The sequence below is a fragment of the Gouania willdenowi genome, chromosome 17, assembly GCF_900634775.1.
Source record: "Gouania willdenowi chromosome 17, fGouWil2.1, whole genome shotgun sequence".
Classification (NCBI taxonomy): Eukaryota; Metazoa; Chordata; class Actinopteri; order Blenniiformes; family Gobiesocidae; genus Gouania; species Gouania willdenowi.
The window spans coordinates 19,798,006-19,821,954 of NC_041060.1; the positions used below are offsets into that span (position 1 = coordinate 19,798,006).

At 38.2% G+C, this 23,949-nt stretch overlaps 1 protein-coding gene across 3 annotated transcripts in view; it reads left to right on the plus strand.

The window, feature by feature from the left end:
- The window catches only part of cadm3 (cell adhesion molecule 3), a 116,386-nt gene that overhangs the window by 50,669 nt on the left and 41,768 nt on the right, over positions 1–23,949 (plus strand). For all 3 annotated transcript variants that reach the window (XM_028472635.1, XM_028472636.1, XM_028472637.1), the window contains exon 4: positions 18,854–19,006. In XM_028472635.1, the coding sequence (XP_028328436.1) occupies positions 18,854–19,006 (153 nt within the window). The remainder of the gene's footprint in view (positions 1–18,853; positions 19,007–23,949) is intronic.

A 23,949-nucleotide genomic window follows, 5' to 3' on the forward strand; every position in this document is an offset into this window, starting at 1 on the left:
ATACACAGTGGCTTGTTTGAGGATAAAGACGAGGACGGATAAGACTAGGAGAAAGTGATAGTTTCACAAAGATTTGTCAGACAGAAAAATTCAGGATAATTTAAATAAAGCCTGAAGCCTGAGGTCTTAAACTTTAGAAGTGTCTGGTTCTGTTGTGGGTTGTGCAGCATGAAAGGACCATTTTAGTACCTGTACTTGACTTCGTCTTCGTCTTCTTCTTCTTCTTCTTCTTGGCAACCAAGGCGGCGCATTACTGCCCAGACTAGTCATGTATATATCACAATATGTGTTTAAAGTATTACCAAAAAAAAAAAAAAATGGTGCACATTCATTGAAAACAAAGTACTTTTTTGAATGGTTTTATACCTGATACTAAAATCCACGGAGAGGAGCCATGTCCAGCTGGATGTGACCTATTCGGAATCAATGTTTACATTAGCTCCCACCTTTTTTTTTTTTTTTTTTTTTATCTTATTCTCCTTTTTATTTACATGTTTGCAGGGCTTTTCTCCACATTTTCTTTGACATTGTTTTAGTCATTAGAACACAAGGATGTGTGTTGTGGAGCCACATGGGTCAATGGCTAAAGGACATTTGTAACCTTTATTTAAAATTGTTCTCCTTTAAAAGTCATCAAAATAGCATAAAATGGTAATAAAGTTATTTGATTGCAAAGAAAAATATATATATATTTTTTTATTTTAATGCTAAATGTTCAGCAAGGCCATTCTTGCACCCCTGGGTCGTCATGGCACTCGCCTTTCCTCAGTTTGGGAACCAAATTAGAAATGACAAATTTATGATTAATTTGATTGATTTGATCATTAACGTCTTGTCTAAGATTCTGTTGGATTGATGACACATAATTCAATCATATTTTGAAGTATACACTGTATATACTGTATGATTGTAATGACCCACATCACACATACTATTTTATAAATAAATATATGATTGATAATACATCACCTGCATCCATCAGGCTGTTGTGGTGTTTGCTGTTGTCTCCCGCTGTCCTGTCATGTACACCGTCGAGCTGTGTTTGAGCAAAGTGTTATAAACCATAATTGAACAAACAGTGTATTCAATCAGTACAGCAGCTCTTAGCTTTTACAAGAAACGTGACAAAGGTACATTGAAGCTCTTTAGTTACTGGCCGAGCCTCATTTGTCCTTCTGTGGCTCAACAAGGTGAGAGAGCGGTGCTTTAAGAGTAAGGTGGGAAGATTCTTTGCGTGGATTCTATGGTAGTCCAATGTTCTTTGTAGAGACAGGATTTATACACAGAGTGTTTTTAAAGGAAAAAAAAAAGAAAAGCCATATCACTTCAGTCTGGTGAGATATTTACTGACAAACAAGTCTATCCGTGGAGCCAGACGAAAAGTTAACTTTCTGTGCACTGTAATGACAGGAGGTGGTAATCGATTACGGGCTGTCGCTGATTTAATGCAGTATTGCCCCAGGGCAGAAACATGATGCCTCGATTAAACGATTTGTTTCTGTAGCTTTTTTTTTTTTTTTTTTTTTTTTTTAACAGATAGATTAAAAAAAAAAGCTGAAGGGATTTTTTTGAACAATTACACCACATGGTGAAAAGCAAAATACAAGTGCACCTCTGCACCAATGCGACAATTAGCCGCACTAATTAAACAAGTAAAGAAATTGTGCAGCTGAGAGAATGGAATGCTTTCTGAAGGCAGATCATTTGGAAAGCAGAAAAAAAGTGTCAGGCAAGAGATTGGGCAAATTGACACAAGTGAGTTTTCACTCCAGATTGGGTTCTAACCACAATACCAGCGAGGGCTGGAGCAAGACTTTTCTGCCGTGACGCAACACTTAGAGTTCAACTTTGGATTGGGTTGAGAAGAATAATGGAGAAAGGTGAGGACATGTGAGCAGCAGGTAACAAAAACTCCCTAATGCAGCACTTTAACGTACACAGTGGCAGCTGGGCTCGGAAAGTAGAGGAGAGATACAAAAAAGTGAAAGGAGGGTCAGAAAAGGGCAAATTTCAACAATTGAACCATATTTCTTGGCCAAAGTAAGACTGGCAGAAAAAGAAAGCGAAAAAGTTATTATTTTTTTCTTTTATTGCTTGGGGGAAAAAAATAACCAAAAGTCTTATAGATTACTAAAACTGTACAGTGAGGAGGAAGCTTTACAGCTCCTGAGCTTCAGGGAGTGATGACCAAAAGCTGCACGATGGAAGTGGTTTTAATTGTTTGAATTAATCAAACAAACCAACCCAGGGATGATTAACTCAAAAAATGCAAAATGATAACCACGACTGCAGCCTTTAATTGCAATGTTATTTATAGAGTTAGAAAATATCATTAACCGCATGCCCTTCCTTCCACAAACATTAATTAGACCCTGGCTTTTTTGGCTGCAAGACATATGTTGCAAAGAAAAATTACACTGACCCTTCTTTTTATTTTAACTACAGCGAGTAGTTGAAATAAGCCTCACAGTTTAAGAGTAAAAACTAGTGGAAAAAAAACCCAACTTAAATGCCACACTCTGCCATTACTAACTACAGTTAAATGCTTATAATGAGAAGGAAGAAATATTTATTGAAGAATATCATATCTACTGGAAAAACAGCTATAATAGCTTAAGAAAGATGGTAATTAACACAAAGGTCAGAAAAAAACCCTTCAGCTTGCTGTAATGAACTGAGCTAATGAATGTTCACACTCCTAATGCAGGACTAAGCTCAACAGCAGGCAACCTGTCAACAAGCATCAACGAAATGGATGGATGGATGGATGGATGGAGTGTAATGTAGTTATTAAACCATGTAGGGGAAGTCCAGGTCTGGGAAATGAAAACCCTTACTAAACCGTTATTAAAAACAGAAAACATTGAGGTAAAAATTTACATAAATCGAAATCAAACAGCAAGGCATCTGCAGTTTTCTGGATCAGTGAAGCACTGACTGTGCACTTCTAAGCTAAGACAAGAGGATGCGTAAAGAAAAGACATTAGAGAAGGATCACGAAAAAGGAATAAAAGGTGATTAACAAGAGATAGTTCCTAGAGAAGCATACAGGAGAGGAAAATGTAACTAGAAGTGAGGGAAACTTGAATATCTCACAGTTGAGCACAGGTGGAGCTCAGCAAGACTGGGGCTTAAGGACTCTACATCCACATTGCATTGAAGGATGGGAAAAGAGGAGAAAGTTATGACTGACATCTTCATATAGAGATGGTAGCCACACTGAAGAGAATAGACCGTGGGATCCAAAGGTGAGCAGAAAAAGGGAAACAAGGCCATTAATAAACTTTGTTGAACACACAGATCTGTAAAACACTTGATTGATGGATCAAAATCCTTGTAGAGAATAAAACACATTGTCCTTATATAAAAAACAGAAATCAATATAAACATTACAGCTAGTCATATGTTCTTCAACCCTATTCTGGATACAAACACAATAATGCAAACCTGAAAAAAAAAATGAAGATTGATGTTGCTCGAAGGAAAAAGCCAAGGAGTAAATAAAACACTGAGTGCCAGATATTACATTTCTGTGAGAGGAGCAATAATGATGCAGAGGGGATACAGGAATCTAACCACGGAAGGATGCTTAAATTTAATTTATAAAAGTGGTTGGCACGTAAAATGAAAAACGATGAAATATCCAAGCTCCCGCTGTCCTGTGTGAAACGTTGGTATTTCCTGTGTAATCACAGGGTTACATCAATCCGAGCCAGTTCCTGATTGTACATCAAAAGCTCAAAGTGACTTTTATCATTAATCAGGCTTCCAAAGCCATTCATGACTGCGAAATTTTTAAACTTTCAAAGCAAGAGGGAACCAAATAACATGATCAGAATTTAAAAAAAAATATATAAGGGGGGGGGGGGGGGGATAAAGGAACAAATCCAAAGAAACCAGTCTGGTTCCAGTGGAGCAGAGCTAATGAGAGTTTCACAAAACAGGAAATTAATTGTTAAGGGACATAAAGCCCAGTTGTGTTCATTGAAGCACACACAATGACCAAAAGACTACTTTTTAAAATTCACTACTGGTCCTTTGCATTCAGAAGGTTAACAATTAGATAAAAAAAAAAAACTTACTGTCACCTAATGGTGAAAATACATTATCTGATAATTCCTACCAAGATGGAATGTTTAAGATCGTTTAAAGTCCTTAATTCGTGATCATTTATTTTAAGACCCATTTAAGAAGCCACGGCTACCCTGGAGGGAATGTGTGAGAGCGGATAGATTGATGAAGGGAAGAAATAGAGACAGCAGTGCTAATAGAAGAGATTAGACAGCTAAGAAGCCATAAAAACAGATGAGGACCTGCATTAACACTGAACTACCTGGAGATGCTGACACACAGAAAGACACAATGAAAATACCCAAAAAGTTACAATAAACCAAGATTAGGCAAATAAATGTTGCATGTTTTATGTGTTATTTGCATAAAAGAGGAAAAGACTGACCCTTCAGGATCAAATGTACAGTACTTGGATAGTTCTAACCCTAAGGTTGTGTTGTGGTCATATTTGACCAATTTAAAAGTTGTATCAATTCACGATGATCCTGAAATCTGTTATGTGCAGGACTGGTTACATCGTTTGTCTTCCTTGGAAATGAGTCTAGATTATTTCATTCAACATGACCACACCAGCCACATCTGGATTCAGAATGAGTGAAGATGGAGGAATAATGAAGATATCAAATGGACTTTTCTGCCACATTCACACATCAATGACAAGAGAGCTGCATTATAATGCACTTATCCTCCATTGGGAGCTATAGGGTTCTGGTATAACCAGTTCTATCACCTGACTCGTGGTCCCTTCCTGATTCTTTCAACTTCAACTCAAACTGAAACAGTTTTTGCTCTCTTCCGTCATCTACCACCTATCTGGGTTCTGGTGGCTAGGGGGGCAAGGTCCAAAACAGAGAAGCCCAAACGGTTCAGGGCTTTTCCCATTCAACCGAAAAATATTACCCCTCCATTGTGTCCTCGGTTAGCTCTGAGTTCTGGACATGCCCAGCACATCATCCATGAGGCATTCTTGCTGGATGCCTGAACCACCTTAATGGGTTCCTCTCAATGTGGAGGAGCAGCTTGTCTACACTGAGTTTCTCCTGGATGTCCATGCTACTCACCCTATCTCTAAGGCAGAGCCTGGCCACCCAGCGAGTAAAACTCATTTCAGCCGATCTTGTTCTTTGGATCATTACCCAAACATTACAACCATTGGTGAGGTCCACCTGCAGATAGACCAGTAAACAGAGCTGTTACATATGGGGCATGGAAGGTCATAGTTTTTGTTTACACAGTTGTGTCCCACTACAGATTATTAGCTTGTATGGTTTTAGTACGTCAATTACAGTTCACATGGGAAAAACTGGCAAAAAATAAAAGAGACAAGCAAAAAGAAAAGTGGTCTCAGTAGTTTGTTAGATGGCGCCAAGTAGAACTACATAAATTATTAGGTCAGCTTTAAATTTCTTTGAATTTCTTGTAATACATTTTTTAATCGTTCCCTAAAACTTGTTAGAATAGAGTGTTTTCAGTTATTTCATCAAGTGCCACAGTTTCTGAAACTATGAAACACAGAGATTACACTGGCACAACCAAATCCATCATTACCCCTGTGACCTGGGCCTTTTTTAATCTGTTTGAGGGCACATTGTTGTTTGGGAAATTCTGTTTTCAAATTATTGTGTACTGTCATATTCTGAGTGCGTGAGAAAGAGAAAACCCTAATCGTTTCACATTACATGTGGTGATGCACAATAGTTGCATTTTATCAGGAGACTGGCTGCGGTGCATAAATATACATGAAGCATATTTTTCAAAATGTTAATTGTAAATGTCAAAAACGAAGCTGACAACCATTGACTTTCTCTACCACCAATCCAAAAAAAAAAAAGTAGAAATACAATGAACTGGGACTCCTATTCAAAGAGGATACATCATAGACCATGCAGTTTTATTTAAATCGACATTACAGTTCATACACTTATACTGTTATTTACATCATGGCTCAGAATGAAACCCACTCTATCCAATTAGTTTATCTATTTTAGTTGTGAATGTCCTTTGAAGCTTTGAATGGTTGTGTTGTGTTATGGTGGATGAACTGACCTACTCGCAGACTCTACCATTGGTATATTTTCATGACAAAGCATTCTGGTTCTGCTTCTTTTCATTCTTCTGTCCCACATAGTTTAAGGAGTCTAGAGGTGGATATTCTCTGTACTCTAAGATTTGATATTGTTAAATGTTCCCAAAGCCCGCACTAAACTCCAAAAGAAATTGTTTCAATTTGCTGCCCCATTGGACTGGAATCAGCTAAAGATATAAAGCTGACTGAGCTAGTCTCTTTAACAGCTTCCAAGATGGATTTTAGGATTTTGTGCACAAGGCTCCTGACAATAGATGTAAATGTTTTATAATGTAAATATTTTGAGCTATTCTGTATTACATACTGTAATTTTTTTTTTATATTTCATATTACATTTATGAATCCTTGTGATTCATCAGTATATTTATCACCTTATTGTCCTCAACTGGCGTGAAGAACTGTTTTTTTTTTTTTTTTTCCAGACTGTCTATGAATGTTGGGAACCGAGGTTATGGTAGAGCAAAAATAATGGCCTTAGCATTATGCAACGAGACAATTTTACATTGCACATCATAAGAATCCTTGAGTATCATCCTTTGAATTAAGCAAACGACAGTTTTGTCTTGAAAAACCTACAATATGTGTTCCCATTTTATCCATGCTTTTGCTTATTTCTTATTTGGTGTCGTTTTTTTTCTACTAAAGCAAACATCAGACAAACCCATAATCTTCCCGGGTTCAAAATGCCAAGGTAATGGTCCTTTGGTGATTTAAAAACCAAGGTGAAGAGGAAGAATCTTGCTGAGTGAGAGGATGTGAAGTAAACACACATCAACTTGAGTGAAAAGTACTGTAACTTGTAAATTACTTCCTAACAAACCTTCAAAGCACTTTCAAAAGTTTGCAGAGTTAAGCAGTCTTAACTGGCTAAGCACACGGCTGATTAAAATTGATGGTATGATCCCTACTCAGCCTCTCAGAGTGAAACTGACAATGCTCAAAAAAAGTAGCGCGCCACGGTCCTCTAAATGGAAGGCGGGAAATGTTGCTTTTGACATTTCCTTAAAGACAAAAAAAAAAAAAACTATTGATCCACTTTACATCAGTCAAAGTTTTATGCGAAGGCTCTGTGGAGAATTTAGGAACAACGCACATCACAGCAATGACAGACAGCAATAGGAACTCCAATCATAGCTTTTCTCCACTGTTTTGCATTGGTTTCTCTAAAGATTTTTATTCAACAAAGACTCATATGAGAAAAACCAAAAGGTCCAATGAAAAGGATAACACACATGAAGAATGAAATTTATAATGGTGTTTCACTAATATTAAAATGACAATGTGATAATTGACCTTTTGCCTCCTTCTGTTACCTTTTTTTTAAGCTAAGCTGTTATCTTTTTTTCAAATAGGTTAACGGTCTTTAGCCTAATTAAACAGGTTTTTAATTTACATCCTTACTTTAATGGTCGTGATTTTCCTCTGATAGTACAGAATTGCAGTTTTAAGGTCTATAAATTAACTCTGCCATAGAACTCAAATTGTAAAGGTCTCTGCTGCCTCATTAGACACTTTGCCAGCACTTTATCAAAGTAGGTGTATTTTTCCTTTAGTTTTCTTTAACTTTGCATTTTACCCATAAACAAGCACGCTGCTCAGCCTTGAAGGAATTACGTGTCATTTTGTAAAATGCACTTTTCATTATTTGCTGGAGACTTCGGCGTGGAGATTGATAACGCTAGATGAAAGCGGCATTGATCTACTCTTCTCACTCTTGGTAATAAAACCGTTTCTGCCTGCACGTCTTCCAAAAGGTCTAGGCACGCGTACACACTCAGCTTCTGCACAATGGAGGACGAACCACACAAGGGAATTTTTCCTGTGGAGGCCTATATAAATGAGCTGCAAACATGCACTTGGTATCAAAGTCAATCAAATCAAAAAATCACATTGTACGTCCCACTTTGCTTTTTATGAATCTGCTTTCAATAAAAAAATAAATAAAAAAAAAAAGGCAGCAGGAAGAGACAATAGGGTTCACTTGCCTGCAGGAGTGACTCAGTTTAGAGTGAGAATACATTATTGAAAACAAAGTGCTGTGGATAATTTAGATTTTTATAGTTATTTTCTTGCATTTTCTATTAATGCTCGTATTCAGTGTTTTGCTGTTTTTTTAAACACTTTTTTTTTTAGTCACAGTTGTCAGGCTACATTATGAGAGAAAAAGCCAAAGTGGCATACAGTATGTTGATATTGTGCAGCTAACTGTTAATAAAAGGCCTGCGTGCCAGAATCATCTTTTTTGATCCATACTGTCCAGCTCTATCACAACTAATGGCAGCCTATAGGAACAAGCAATCAGTAGCTGCAGTTACATTGTGAATAAGTCATCGTTTAAATGCCAACCTGATAAGAGAGAGTTGTGTAACCACCTTTATCTAATTAAAATAAGCCAATCTGGATCAAAATAAATTGTTTTTTGTAGGTGTTTACAACCAGATTTCTCAATCAGAATGAATTCCAGGTGATTGAATCTCCTCAGATTTATTGTTTTCCTGTTGAGGCGATGAAATTAACATTTTCTCACTCTCCTGTGCTTTCCTTGAAATCCGTTTGCACCAGACTAAGCAAGTAGCATGTCTCTACTCTGTAGGACAGATGTAAGCAACTGGCGGCCTGGGGGCCACATGTGGCGAAATTTTGTGCGGCCCCCATAGGAAATGCACAAATTGCCTCCGAAAACCCACAGAATGACAACAAAACCATCCAAAATGAGAGAAAAATATACAAAATTACACAAAAATATATTGCAACAAAAAAATCACAAAGTGAAAACAAAAACTCAAAAGTACATAAAGAGCCCACTAGATTAAAGTAAAATATACAAATCAAGGGGAAAAAAAGACCCTTTGTTGTTTGTTTCCTGAATTAATGCTCAGATTGGTCATTATTTTACATGCTGACATGAAAGATGATAATGTAGTCCACATATCAAAACATTACATATCTGTGAAAGAAGTTGACCATTCCTGCTATAAGACATGTCAATGATTATTGTACTTGCCAGGGTTTAATTTCTCATTGCTGTTACTGTAATAGAAAGTGGCAGGATTTTATTTGCATGTTGCGTTAGACGAATTAACCATTTAGGGCATTTCTCTCTCAGGATTGAACTGAAACTATGGTAATGCCCCTTTGATTCAATGTCTCCTTACCTGTGGTAACACGACTCGTTTGCTACTATCCATTTACATGTACGCTCATATGCTATGCCTCTAGATAATTATTTACTGTATAATTCATTCTGAAGCTGAGGGAGACACGTGAACTGAGAGGAGGAAAAGCAAATCCACAGGGAGAAATCTGGGTAGTGTGTGCGTATGTGTGTGTGTGTGTGAGAGAGAGTATTTCCTATAGTTGGTGGAATGATCAGGATCAATGGAAACTCTCAGATCAGTGAAGTCGTCACGATAAAGGGTAGCATGCGGTCACTGAACCCAGATCAGCTGTCGGAGAAGACAGATAATTAGGAAGCTGTGGAGAATATAGAAAAACAGATGGAAGGGTGTCGCGAACGTTCGCTAGACAGGAGGGAAAAAACAGGAAACTTAGTACCAGGCTCTTTCAATGGGAGTGTAAGCTAAAGGGCGGATGTGGGGGAAAATTGGAGTGTGACATTGGGGAGGACTGAGTGATGGAAAGAAAATGGGAAGGCTGGGCAGAAGTAGAGGATGAGGAACAACAAGGCAGGAGGGGAGAAGGAAGGAAAGATTGGTTTAAAGATTGACAACGAGTGATGCAGGAGAGTGAGGTCGATGGAAGATTTAGGCTGACTTATGAAGAAGACAAATAGATTGAGAAGCTATGAGGAAGATGGGGCCAAGAGTTCTTTCAAAAATCAGTATGTAAAGGGATGTACTTGGCAGGTTTTCCTCCTGCTGAGCCAATAAAGTCAATTCAAATTGGAGGGAGGGAGTTTTTTGGTAGAGTTGGTCAGCGATGTGCTAGGAGGCAGAAGATAAAAGTGTGTGTGTGTGTGTGCGTGTGTGCGTGTGTGCGTGCGTGCGTGCGGTCGGAAAGTCCCTCCTCTCACTGGATGTTTGAAGTTTAAAGAGCATGAGAAAGATTGTGGGGGGAAAGGAAGAAGAAGAGGAGGTGGAGGATGAGGACGAGTAGGCAAAAATAGCCGTGACCTGATCAACAGTTGAACCTTTGGGGAGTATCCGGTCTCGAATTTGAGCTGCTAACATGAACCACTGTCTGGCCGAAGCCACATTTGCACGCAGGCTTCGGTTTCAGACACACTTTCACACAAAAGGTACCAAAAGTGTAGTGCACTGATAAACAGATGTCGTACTTGTGATGTAATCAACTCACAGATGCTTCATCATCATATCAGCTTCTCTGATCGTATTTAGAAACACATGAATACACACTCCTTTATTACAGGTTTAAAGAAGATGCTGTTTGCACATCTGTGCACAGGTGGTGATTTCTATCCATTTATTGATCAACTGTCTTCTGCTTATCATGTTTTGAGGAACCGGAGCCTATTCCTCTAGAACACGATGAGAGATTGTGCACTTTGGACACTGAGGTACAAGTGGACTCACTCCTGTGGTCAAATTAAGCTAACCTGTGTTTTTGAACAAGTATTTGGAAACAAGTAAATACAGTAAGAAGATAGAGCATAGGCGGAGTTGGAGATTCTTGCCGGGGGCGGGGGGGGGCAAAAGAAAAAATACAGTTAAATATATGGACCGCAATGTGTGTAACGTACACAATAATGCAAAAATGATTAGTAACATAATTGATAATGTTGACTACAAAGATGTGCGTAGACGCATCATTTAATATAATTTTTGCTACGGTACCATGCATGAACTTCTGTGGCAGTGTTGCTACACCATTTACATTGTGAAGAAGAATTGCGCAATAGAAGAAGAACCAACCTAAAGTCTCATTTCACTGACAACTTATCACACACACCCTGAGGTGGAACCAACATCTGTGACATGAAACAAATAGTAATGTGTTAGAATAAAAGCAGCAGAAAACTATTTTATATTAAATAAATCTCAATAACATTTCAACATGAGTGAAACCTTGAAAGAAAGACGATGGTCACATGACTCAAGTGCCAAAAATAACTTGTATTTTTAAAAGAACAACAAATTAGTTCACATAAAACTTTTGGAACACCACACTTTTTCCAGTTTTTTGCTGAAATGTATTCAGTTTATTGTGTCATTGCACTGAAAGCATAGAACAAATCAGCAATTGTAGTTGAAAAATAAATCATGGAACTCATAAACAATACTGTTCACCTGATGCTCATGAGGTTCTGGTACCACAGTGTGTTCCAGTGTGGGTTGTAAGTAATGAAGAAAAGTTGGAACACCTGTAGGAATTAGTAGCACCAGCTTTCATTGCTGCAGAACAGCTTTAAATTGTTAACCCACTTTGTGTTTCCTGAAAAAGGTTTAATTGTATAATTCTGAAATGTACATTATTTTTCCATTTTTGTGTAACCACACCTTTTTTTTTTTTTTACCTCCGGCTGTTCAGAACTTATCTTTGTACCATTTCGAGCTTTTCATTGGACTTGCACGACTTGAATTGCAATACATAACTGGAGAATTTAGGGTGTTCTAAAACTTTTGAGCAGTAGTGTATATTTTGTACAGTCACTGTGTTTCATGGCACTTAAAATAATTGTATATCACGTACATTATAGTAAAGAATTGTGTTTTTTCGAATTAAATTTTTTGACCACGGGTGGACACCTCCATTAAGCAGCCCTGTCAGAATAACCTTATTGTCATCTGAAATTCTTCCAGTAAAGAAGCGTATGGGTCTCAATGATTTTCTATCAAGACAGCTCTGTGGAGATTAAGTATTTTACTACTTTCCTGGCGTCTTAGATTCTTCTCAACTGACCCATGATGTACCACAATATAGATTTTTTAAAAGCTATTACAAATACATTCCTCGATTAGTGATTTTAGTGTTGTATAATGTGATAGTTAGAGCATGTAGGTCATTTAAAGCCTGTTAACCTGTTTTCATGATGTAAGAACACAATTAAAGAACTAAAAGGAAGTGGGTACGCCTGAGTCCTCAAGTTGTATTAGCTTATGCTCATTTTTACAAACTGCTCCACAGTAAAACATTTGGTCCTTGAAACTTTTATACTTTATCACAGAATTTGTGTATTTTGTGCCTGTGTGTGTGTGTGTGTGCGCAACGTCACTATCTAAAATCCCGACATGCTATAACTACAAATGTGTATCATTGCAGCAGGGGATTTTGTTAAATGCTAAGTAGTGCCTATCAGTTTGACATTATTGTGCGGGTTGTTGGTAGCTACATTACATTTAATATTAAAATTAGGAACTCTATTCAACACCTCAAACAAAGTACCGGTAATTGGTTTGAGTTAAGTTAATCCACAAAGTAGTGAACCTTTTACAGCGAGAAAGTCGTGATTTAAGGCTTTAGATATTAGCATAAAGTGACATTGAGTGTGTTTGCTTCATTAAGTACAGCAGACATGAAGTGCACAGTTGTGCATGTGATGTCATTCTTATCATCCCAGACTCAAGAACAGAAAATGTCAAGGTCCAAATTCAAATCTTAATTAATGAAGATGTATGCTTTATCATTGTTTTTCTGTAGATTTTTTGTCCGGGAACTTGTCCTCCTCATTTAGTAGCACGAGCAGACTGTGTGATTCCTTCACTCTCAATCAATCACACTTTACTTAATCACATCACATCCACACCCAGTTGAAAAAAAAGCGACTCTTGTCCCCTCTTCCCATTCTTTGTGACCTTCCAGTCCCCAAAAGAAACCTCATCAAATAACCTTTTCTTCCCAGGACATCAATAACAATCCCCACACCTCAGCGATAAGACATCTTGAATGGATAATAAATGGTTAAACTCAATTATTTGTCTGTCATTATATGTTATCAATATTGTCTGAAAACTATTGAATAGTAGACAGAGAAAATAATTCCACATCCTGGTGAATTTGGAGTTTATTACAATACAGTATATTCTTTAAGGAATACTGTGTAACTTTTGGCCACTAGGGGCGCTAGAACTGTAACCTTCACATCAAGCGCCCCTAGTGGCCACAAGCGCTGCAGCACTGTCGCAGAAATCTATAAACAGTAAGGTCAGCCTCCCTTCGTCTTTTGATTGTGTATGCAGACATTAGTTGACCTGTTGGTTGAAGAGAGATCATCGACTCACTATTAAAGAAAAGTAAAGTTAGTTTTATGTAAGTAGCAATCTGTCGCTTGTGCGAAATGCCTTAAGTCGAACACGACTGAATGAAGCAACGCGATTACATTAAAATCATTGTAAATGACGCAATCTCAAGTTATCTCCCCTAAAGCGACGTGACGTGTAATTTGAGCGTCGCTCAAAGTTGAAAAATCTGAACGTTTTAAGCGACTTAAAGCGACAAATCCCTCGTCCTTCACTGTGTGTAGGGCGGAGGCTGCAGCCCCCCCATGTTCCCTCCCGCTTCAGTGCAGACGGCTGCTGCGGAGGTTGTACGCTTCCTCAATTTATCGGGGCAAAATTAAAGCGGTTAACTTCTGGAAAACCACAGTAACTACTGATCATAGCACATTCTGAGTGAACTCATCCTTTAAAATCTCTCTAAGTTTATCATTTAAACCGTAAAAGCAGAGCAAGAAGGAAAAGAAGTGATCAACACAACACACACACACACACACACACGCACACACAGAGTTACCTGGATATTGCGTCACCGGAGCGATGAAGAGATGGAGTGACCAAAAAGCACCGCTATGTGCAAGCGACACATCAGGGGCGAAGGAAACTACTGCAGCGCTGCGGTTGCGTTCGGTGTGAATGCACCTTAAGATTTACACATTTAGACTATGGAGTTCTGTTGAGAAAGTTGAGAAAAGAGAATAGGTTTTACATCTCGCTTCTTCTTTCATCCGACGCCAACGAGCGAACTCCAAGATGGACTCTTGTTTTCCCTTGAGCACGATCCCTTTCACCTTTTCTGTTTTTAGCCTCCTCAGAAGCAGTTTTAAACATTTTGCTTGCCTCAGTCATGACCAGGAGTCGATCAAGTGGAAAAATACTTACAAAAGCCTTAGCCCAATCAGTATATCAGAGCCTGCGGTCACGTGACTGTCGTAAAGTGACGCATTCTCTAGGCGTTCTCCAGGTCACATGACCTGGTCAAAGACAGTCCGTCTCTCCAAACTTACATGGGCGGTATTTCAAGAGGGAAGCCCCGCCCAGAGCATTGATACTGTCTAGCGCTGTATATTGGCCTGAGGAATAATTTAAAATATTTCATATGCATCAACTCTTTAGACCACAAAGTTTGTGGTGTGGCTTTTAATAAACTCTCCTCTAGTATCGACCAGGACACTTCAGCATATTCAGGACAGTTATGCTGCATTTTGGCATTTTTGTATATTTAATGGTTATTGATTAGTTGGCAAAAATAAATTAAAAATGACCCATTCAACCCTAATAGAACAATGACAGTATATTGACTCTGAGGACTTATACTAACTCCGAGGGGTAATTCTGACTCTGACAGGTCATATTGAGTATTTATACTTAGGGTTTATACGAATAAAAGCTGATTCTGTGAAGGTGGCAGATGGCCCCTTCAAAATAAAAGCTGATTCTGTGAAGGTTTACTGTCCTACCTGTTTTATCTTCATCCTCACCTGCATTTTCATCAGCAAATGCAAATCATCGAGTTTATTATTTATTCTTAGCAGCCACATAATAACAGAAAACTCATCTGACCATTTCCTTTCAGCACTGATTCTGTTAAAAGTCATGGGTCAGTGGGTCATTCTTCTTCAGAACAGGATGCATGATACACATTAGTCTTGTGGGGCTTTTTCATGTTCTCACTGAGCATGTTTATGTTTCTTCTTGTTTCCCTGACACGGTATAGGTTAATTGAGGGCTCGATATTGATTGTTGATATTCCTTTCTCTTCTTCTTCAACATATAACCTGATGCCGAACGGTAGAGTATGATCTATCGGCGGACTGTTTACGTTGCCTGCACCAGGTTAGAGTGTATGGCTCATATACAATTTTCAGCAGCCGCTTGGATCAATACCCCTCTGTAACTAGATATCATTTTGTTTTTTTGAAAATTCATCTCACCTGTCCTCGCAGGCGAACCACATACATTTATATAATGAAGAAAAAAAAATGAACAAAGGACAGACTGAAAGAGAAAGAGAGCCTGGAGTCAGAAGAGATTAGAAAATGTAGATATGTAAGAAAAAAAAAGCAGAAAACGAACAAGAAAAAGAGTTAGAGAGCTAGGGGACAGACGAGATATGAGGAGAGGAGAATTAGAAGAGTGTCCAAATAGCACAATGGCTTTAGTGTGTGTGTATGTGTATGTGTGGGTGTGGGTGTGGGTGTGTGTTTGTCAGAGAGTGACCGAAGCTATACCACACACACTTAGAGGGTAACTCATGAAGACAAATGTGGTCACCTTGCTCAGTGATAAGGCATGAAGATAAAGTGGTGTTGGATAAAATAACGGGAAAAATGCTATAGTGTGTGTGTGTGTGTGCGTGCGTGCGTGAGAGAGAGAATATGTATGTGTAACAGTGATATTGACAGAAACTTAGATGTGTTTCGACAAGGAGATGACAATAAAGAGAACACTGGGGGGGGGGGGGTACCAATGTACCAATGATATTTTTGAGATATATACTCTGCACTGCGGTGTGCATAAACTCAACTACTTTTTTTCTTTGTCAATTCCTATTTAAACAATCTGAAACATGCTTAGTCATCAAGACAAAATCAATGTCTACGCAAAGTGTCACTTTTTCTAACAGGTCATAAAGGGTTTCTTCCCTATGTTCACACATTCCCTGTGATGACACTCAGTTATTAGACTTTAAACCTTTCTTCTTCAAAAGCCACAAACTTGTAATAATAAAATAAAAAAATAATGATTAGAATTAAAAAAGAAAGATTAATTTATTTATTTATTTATTTATTTTGCACAATTAAAAATGTGATACATAATAGCACATAAATAGAGGAAGAGGCAGAAAGCTCAAAGAGCTAAAATTATTATTATTTTATTTTAAATTAAAATACCACTCACAATCTCAAACAACTGTTTCGGGATTGTGTGTTCAAATAGTTCAAATAAAATGCAGATTGAAAATATCTGATCATCTCATCACTTTGTGCACTAATACTGTACTTGTAACCTAGTATGACAAACATGATTTAAAAAAATAGGAAGAAATTTGTGATTTAAAAATGGGGTCACGACACGAAAAAGGTTGGGAAACACTGGGCGAACACAAAAGGTTGAATACAAACAAAGATGGGACGCTCCGACACACAGTGAAATGCATGGCAATGATTTGTCATTTCCATGAGATTTATATACTTTACACATGCGTCAACATGCTATACATATATGTATGTCTGTACTGTATTACATCTGAATTAGTAAACATGAAAACTGCAGGATGTCTGAATGACGTACTCGTACTGTATGGAAAATGAACGAAAAGAGATGTCATGTATTTCTAGATTTTTTTAATTTGTTTTTATTTGTAAACCTTTTCATGTATCCCTAATTTATTTGTTACATCAATTGTGATGGTACTTTTTTATCAAGCAACACTTTTTACCTCAGTGACTCATGATATTTAGTTTAAAAGAACTTTGAGGACAAGTGACTACGACTAATTTTAGGGCTGGGCGATTTTGCCTAAGAAAAATATCAGATTTTTTATGGAAAAAATAGTTTCAATTTGATTTTCAATTTTATTTTGAATGCATTCAAAAATGACTGCAGACATATTGACTGCAGATATATTGTCAAAAGTGCAACTGTATTGCTGTGATTGTCCTCAAGAAATAAATAAATAAATAATAAAAATTGCTTTTATCTACAAATTCAATTAATCAATTAAAACAATTTTTTGCCCAGCCCAAACTGATTCACTGACTCAACCATTCAAGTTTCTATTACATTTTTCTGATGTCACCTGTCTTTATTTGTGGAGAACCAGCTCCATATGATGGCACTGGAAAACAAAGCTGAGAAGCCTTTACTAAGACACAGAGAGAGACAGATACTGTATGTCTATATAGACGGTGTGATGGGAAGGCAGTGAGACAGGCAGCAATCCCAGTGCACTAGCACTGCAGAGGTCAATGCTATCACGGAAATGAGTGGTTATTTCGTAGCATTTCATCATCATCATCATCATCATCCATCTCGGTCGCTTGCACTCTCCTTCTTTCATGGCTGGATTTCTCATTGATGACAAAACTATTTATGTCTCTCTTATGTTTTCTTCATCCTCGCCCCATGCACCCCTCCTCCCTCCTCCACCCATCAGTCACTCATGTTCTCCTCTTGTGTTTCTTACTGTTTGTTTCCTCCATTTGATATTTCTTTGTTGTTTATTTCTTGGTGTCTTGCACTTTCTCCTGTCTCTCATTTTCAATTTGCGTCCCTCTCCTCTCTCTCTACGCGCTTTGTCTTCCTTCGCCTTGTTCGCGTTTACATCTCGGCTATTTTTACTCCTCTCACTCACCTCTTCATCTTCATCACCGCTCTCTTTCCTTCTTCTCCTGCTTCTTCTCTCGCTGTTTTACATCATTTTTCCTCCCAAACCCGTCTCTCCCACTCCACTCCCTTTTCCATTTCACCTTCTTCTTTTCCATAATTTAAATTCTGCCCATCATCGTCTCGACTTTCTAGTTTTCCTCTCACTCACTGTGCTCAGCCCACTCTAGCCCAGCTTCCCTTTTATCTCGCGGTCTATGTCTTATATTCTACTGAGTGCCTTCTAATCACTTCTTATTTTTATCACTTCCAAATTTGTCCAAGTTGTGCCATCCCTATTAGCCCCTCCTTCTGTTCTTTCATCTACTGTATTTCATAATTTCTTTTTGCATCTTCTCAGAGTTTCCAGTACTTTTGTTTTCCTTCTTCTCTTTCTGAACCTCCATCACCTGTCTCTTTCAAACCTAGCTTTATTTTTCTCTTTCCCTCATCTTTCAGACTAATTGTTGCACCATGGATTAGCTGCTTTTCATTTGCATCATCTTCATTTTGACATTATTTTTGTCATGCATGCTTTCTTTTGTATTCTGTGATTAAACTCCTTTTGCTTTTGCCAAATATTGACATATAGTTCTCTGACTTTTTATAGCATCTTTCAGTGACATGTATTTGGTTAATTCGTCTAGATCAGGGGTTCTCAACTGGTCTCACCCTGGGCCCCACATTTTGCCACGGTTGTTAAATTGCGACCCACATTTAAAAAATTTTTTTATTCAACCAACCAAATTTAGGTTTTCAAAAATGGCTGTTGAAAATGCACATATATATAATCTTTTTAAAAACATAAATCTAAATATTTTCCTGTACAACATGCATTTCACAGCATGCCTGTCAAAAGAAATGTTTCTTTCAAAATATAAGACAAGTCCAACATGAGAGACATCAGGTATTTATTCATTTTTGACCAGCTGTCTGCGAACCACCCAGTACAGGGCCGCGACCCACTTTTGGGCCCCGACCCACCAGTTGAGAATCACTGGTCTAGATTATATGTCTATTTGGAAGAAAATGTTTGTACAAATAAAAATAAAAGTAATAGTACAATGAAATATGTAACAGACTTTATATTTGCACAAATCTAACAATCTTGTTTTTCTTTTTATTATTCCCCCAGCACTCAGAGATAACCGCATCCAGCTGCTCCACTCAACTTCAACCGAGCTCACCATCACCATCGCTGACGTGCAGCTGTCAGACGAGGGGGAATACAAATGCGCCATCTTTACAATGCCGGTCCGCACCGCCCGAGCAACTGTCACCGTCCTAGGTGGGCCGCACAAACACAGATGCACATGTTTTATACAGTGTTTGTGGTATCTGTTGGTCCTTGCATGTTAGCGTGTCAGCAATTAACGGGGGTCACCTTCCTAAGGGGGTCCTCACCTGCCCACAGATTATTTAGTAGCAAAAAGGTTTACAATATACTGTATACATTCTCTTTTAAGCATGAAGAATTAAGCTTTCCCAAACAAGGGAACAGGGTGGAGAGCACTGCTCTGTCCAAAAACTTAGCACACATTAAATCACACATCATTATAGACCAAAAGTGACCAAAAACCAGAAAGTAAAAGTTTTTATGTGTGGATTTCTACACAAGGGAAAGTAACAGTTTTTAATAAAGAAATTCCTTTACAGTACAAATATACTCACGCTGTATTTCTAGTAAATCTCTCTTCAGCCCAATCTTTCAGTCTCCTCTTGGTCCTTGGAGAAATCCTCTCTGTGAGGCTCATCCAAAGGTTTCCTCAGATATTTCTGTCTCACGTAGGCTCGTCTGAAAACATTCCTTTGATCTCACTGAGGTCAATTGGTGCAAATGCCTGGCATTCACAAGACACTTCTTATTTGAGATTGAATAATGTCTCGAGAAAACAATCTGACAGCAGTCTATCCTCATTTGTGTACAAGTGACAAATTTAAATAGATGATGTAAAGCCTGTGGCATATTTTCCTCCAAGTTACTGTTGTTTACGCCAGTTTAGCACGAGTTACAGCTTTTCTTGTCCGTCCCTTTTAGACTTGAAATCTACACTGTCGAAGTTAAATAACGCAACCGTATGAAGTGTCTACCCTGCAGCGTTTACCCTCCATTCCATCTAAATAACGTTTGACCCTAAAAAAGGTATTTGTAGGCTTTAAGTACTTTAAAGTTTCACCACCTCAGTGCACATTTGTTTTTAAACGTGATATTATAAAGATAGTTTGATGCTAATTCTGTTACTGATTGAAACATTAAAAACATCCAACCGTTCCGTTTTTTGGACCAGTTACCTGTAATGTAAAGTCAATGGGTTAAAGATTAACCCAATGACTCAGGGCACAAGTTTTGGTAAATTCAGGACAGTCCAGTCAGTCTGCACCGGCCTGATCATGTATGTATTTGTGGAAGTTAAACTGCCTCTAACTGTACCTCTATATCATCCTAAAGTTGTTCTCATCCACTACTGGTGCCAGTGTGACCCTAAAAATGCACTGCCAAAGTGACATTTCTGGTGTTTTCACAGATTGAAAGTTGTTTAACGAAAAATTTTTTGATTTTGATATGGTGGCTTCCACAGAAACACCTGATAACGACCGAAATTAGAGCGACTGTGTATCACAAACACAAGAAATGACGATAAGAATGACACTTCATCTTTGCATTCTTATGTGGGACTCAAAATCCCACAATGCAACCCACAACATTTTTCCAAAGTTCAAGTCACACGACCATTTGACAGCAAAACTATTGTTTTTGGTGAAGTCATTAACAAACTTTGGAGTGGCAAATTCAACATTTGTTTGCGAGTAAATGCCTATTGGAGGATTTAGGTCGGAGAACAACTCCACAAATGCCACAAAAGAACATTTAGAAGTAAAAAAGTCAAAACTGCCACTTGGCATTTTGGAAAAACCGACATATCGGTCTGAATAAAATAAAATTATTATTTTCATTATTTTCCCAAGTCCCTCCCTCAGAGGAGCTAACAAGCTAACGTTAGTCTGACAGCAACATCACAGTAATATAACATGCTCTGTTAAAAGCATATTACTGCAGCGCTTCTCTCTCTCTATGAGCACAAACCTCAGCAGCAGCAACAACCCAGTGTCACTTACAGCAGCTCACAGGGAGGCTGCTCCGCAGAGTTCTAGTGTAACAATTACAAATCAAACATAATGTAAATCAAGCAGCAGTAATTACCTTTCAAGCAGAAAAGTCACCAATTCCATCTTCTACTCCTCCAGACCATACACTGTAAAAAAGACGGCGCTCTAGTTCCGAGAAAGGGGTGGGGCCTATGAGCAACAGCTGTCAGACAACCCATCAAACACAATCCTGGCTCTGATTGGTTCTTTTTGCTCGGTCGTGGTGCATTCTGGCAATCTGCCAAAGGCTGCAGAAGCAGCAGGGGGGACTCAATGAGTCTGTGTGTTTTCACACAAACTACTAGTTTGACGTGAAGCTGTCCTTACGTAGTGACAGCTTTAGCAAATATGACAAAAAGTCACTTTTATAAGAGTTGCAGACTGCACCTTTAAGGCAGATGCCTTACAAACATAGAGCCCTACTTTCCCTTCACATTAAATGCTTGATTGATGAGTCTATATATTTATAGTCCTGATTCTCAATGGCAGCAGATATAAAGCATAACTTCAGATGTCTGTGCGTCATATTGGCACCAACTAAGCTATGCTGTGCTTTCTTCCATCTGTCCTTATTTGCCTGCTGCAAAAATACTGACATCATTGTGATGTAGGTCAGGAAATGGTCCATATATTCTCTTAGCCGTATAATGAATAACCTTGTCTTCACGTGTGCTGTCAAGGCCAATCCCTTTAGGAAGATATTGAGATATGGCACCTTTTACAGGTTATTGGAATGTAAACTCAGATCTCTGTAGAGATTATTACCGATGCCTTCATCCCAGTTTGATCCAGATGCCTGCTCGTACCATTAACCCTGTTAACCTTTGTGTCAGGTTAAGACCTCATATAACTCTTGTGTTGAAATAAACCAGCTCCACTCATCGTCTGAGAGACAGATGTTATTACCAGTGTGAGAAGCTGCCCCGAAGCTTCCCATAAATCGTAATCATTCGTTCAAAGAGGAATACGCCTTCTCATTGATTTAATATTGGATATCGAGCTAATAGACTTCAGGTCTCCACAAACAATCTTTCAAGGATTGATTGTCGTTAGTGAAGCTGTTATTGTTGTTGTGAGTCACCCAGGCTTCGTGGTTTCACTTGGAGATAAGAACAAAACAATGTGTTTGACTGTAATAGTGCAATAATGCTCCGACTAATGGCTTTTATGACCACAAGGGAGTCCTAGTACATACTTGGACAGCTGCTCTGATATGTTTGGGTTGCTTGAACGCTCCAATTTATGGGCAATGCTCCAAGATATTCACTTACATAGAAATGGCAGATAATAAAAATGGAGATATTGTTTTTATGGATCATAAAAAAAAACATTTGCAATCAGACAATTGGCTCCAATTATTAATAATTAAGTTTGTATTCAGGGATGATTTACAATATGCGTTTACTGGAAGATTAATTTCAATGATGAGTATTTTTTCCCCCAAAACTTTGCCCAATTTTTTTTTTTTTTTGCTTTTATCCACAAACACGCCCTACTTTGCCATCTGATTCTGGGAGAAAAACAACATAGACGACAACACATTTTCCTTAATTGCCTTTGCAAAGGCACTTAGCGGAAACAAGAGATCCTAAATATTAGATCATTTTGGGTGTGGCCTTGTGAATTGGGTTTAGGCAGCTGTTCTCTAGCAAATTAAAGAATGTAAAGCTTTGACAATCGTTTAACACTGTTGCCAAGGACAACAGAATACGAAGTACGACTGAATTGCATGTGGGTGGAGAGGAAGGTGAAAAGGCGGGTCTAGTTCAACACCCATATTACCATGAGATTCTATCCTCTGTATTTCTTGCAGTTTTGCAGTAATTTTCTGATTCATGCTGTTTTCATTCGCTGTAATTGACAGCCTGACACTGTATTCTGCGTTCGATAAATATTTCATGACCCCTGAGAGTGAGCCACCCCATTAAAAATGAATGGTAAAACGTCTAAAACGCACAGACCCTTATGGGGAAATTGTGCAGAGATATCAAGTTTTTGGCAGATGGCGCCGTTTGTGTGCAATGTGTTTTAAACGTTTGTTTTGACATGTGATGGTTTTGACCGGCACACACGCCCATCACTCTTCGGCACATACATCTGCTGAGCACCGTCTGTTTTAAATGGCTCCGTGTCGGTTAGAATGGAAGGAATCATGTGGCCAGCTCGGCTGTGTCCTATGGGGTGAAGCAGAGAATAATCTATAATGGCTTCCTTCACGTTTATTCCCCTTGTAGAGACAGGGATCTCAACAGGGCTTGTTCTATCAGTACTTTATAGTGCTGTATTATTTTTTCTCATGAATATTCAGAGCTTTAATACGGCCAAAGAGCTTCAGCACATGCCGCACTACATTAAATAGTGCTTCGTTAAATGTTCATTAGTTTTAATATTTTTGATCTACAGCTTGTTTAGCCCATCCATCCATCCATCCATCCATCCATCCATCCATCCATCCATCCATCCATCCATCCATCCATCCATCCTCTGTCATCTCATTCTGCTTCTCTGGGCCCAAAGAGTCTCTCATCCCTTTAGGTAGAATGTATTATTTCGTTTCAGTGTTACCTCGAGCATCATTGTTCCTTTTCACAATCAGTCTCATGGAATCACACTATCTCCCATTGCTGTTTTTAATTATTGAATTCGGGGGATTCATGTTTAATTATTTCTCCTAAACATGATCTACTTGACATTTTAACTTTAGCTGAAGTACTCAGGCTGAGCAGCCATCCAGCGTTATTTACCGAAATAAACTGAACAGTAGAAATGCCAAAGCTATCAGTGGTAATAGAAGCCATTCTGCTGATTTTTAAACAGATATGGTGTTGTTGTCGTTTTGGTTTAACAAATTATTATTTCTGTCATCTTTCCTGACAGAATCTCTGTTGATAGATATATCAGTAAAATGGTGTTCAGTCTGTGTGCGGTAAATATATACAATATCATGTAATTTATCATTATTTAAAAGGTGTTTTTAATGTTTAACAAAGCTCCTGGCATGATTTTAAATTCGAGTTTGACCTTTTCCACTGCATGAAAAAAGGTTTCTTTTAAGTGTCTCTTTGGAAGGTATTTAAATATCAA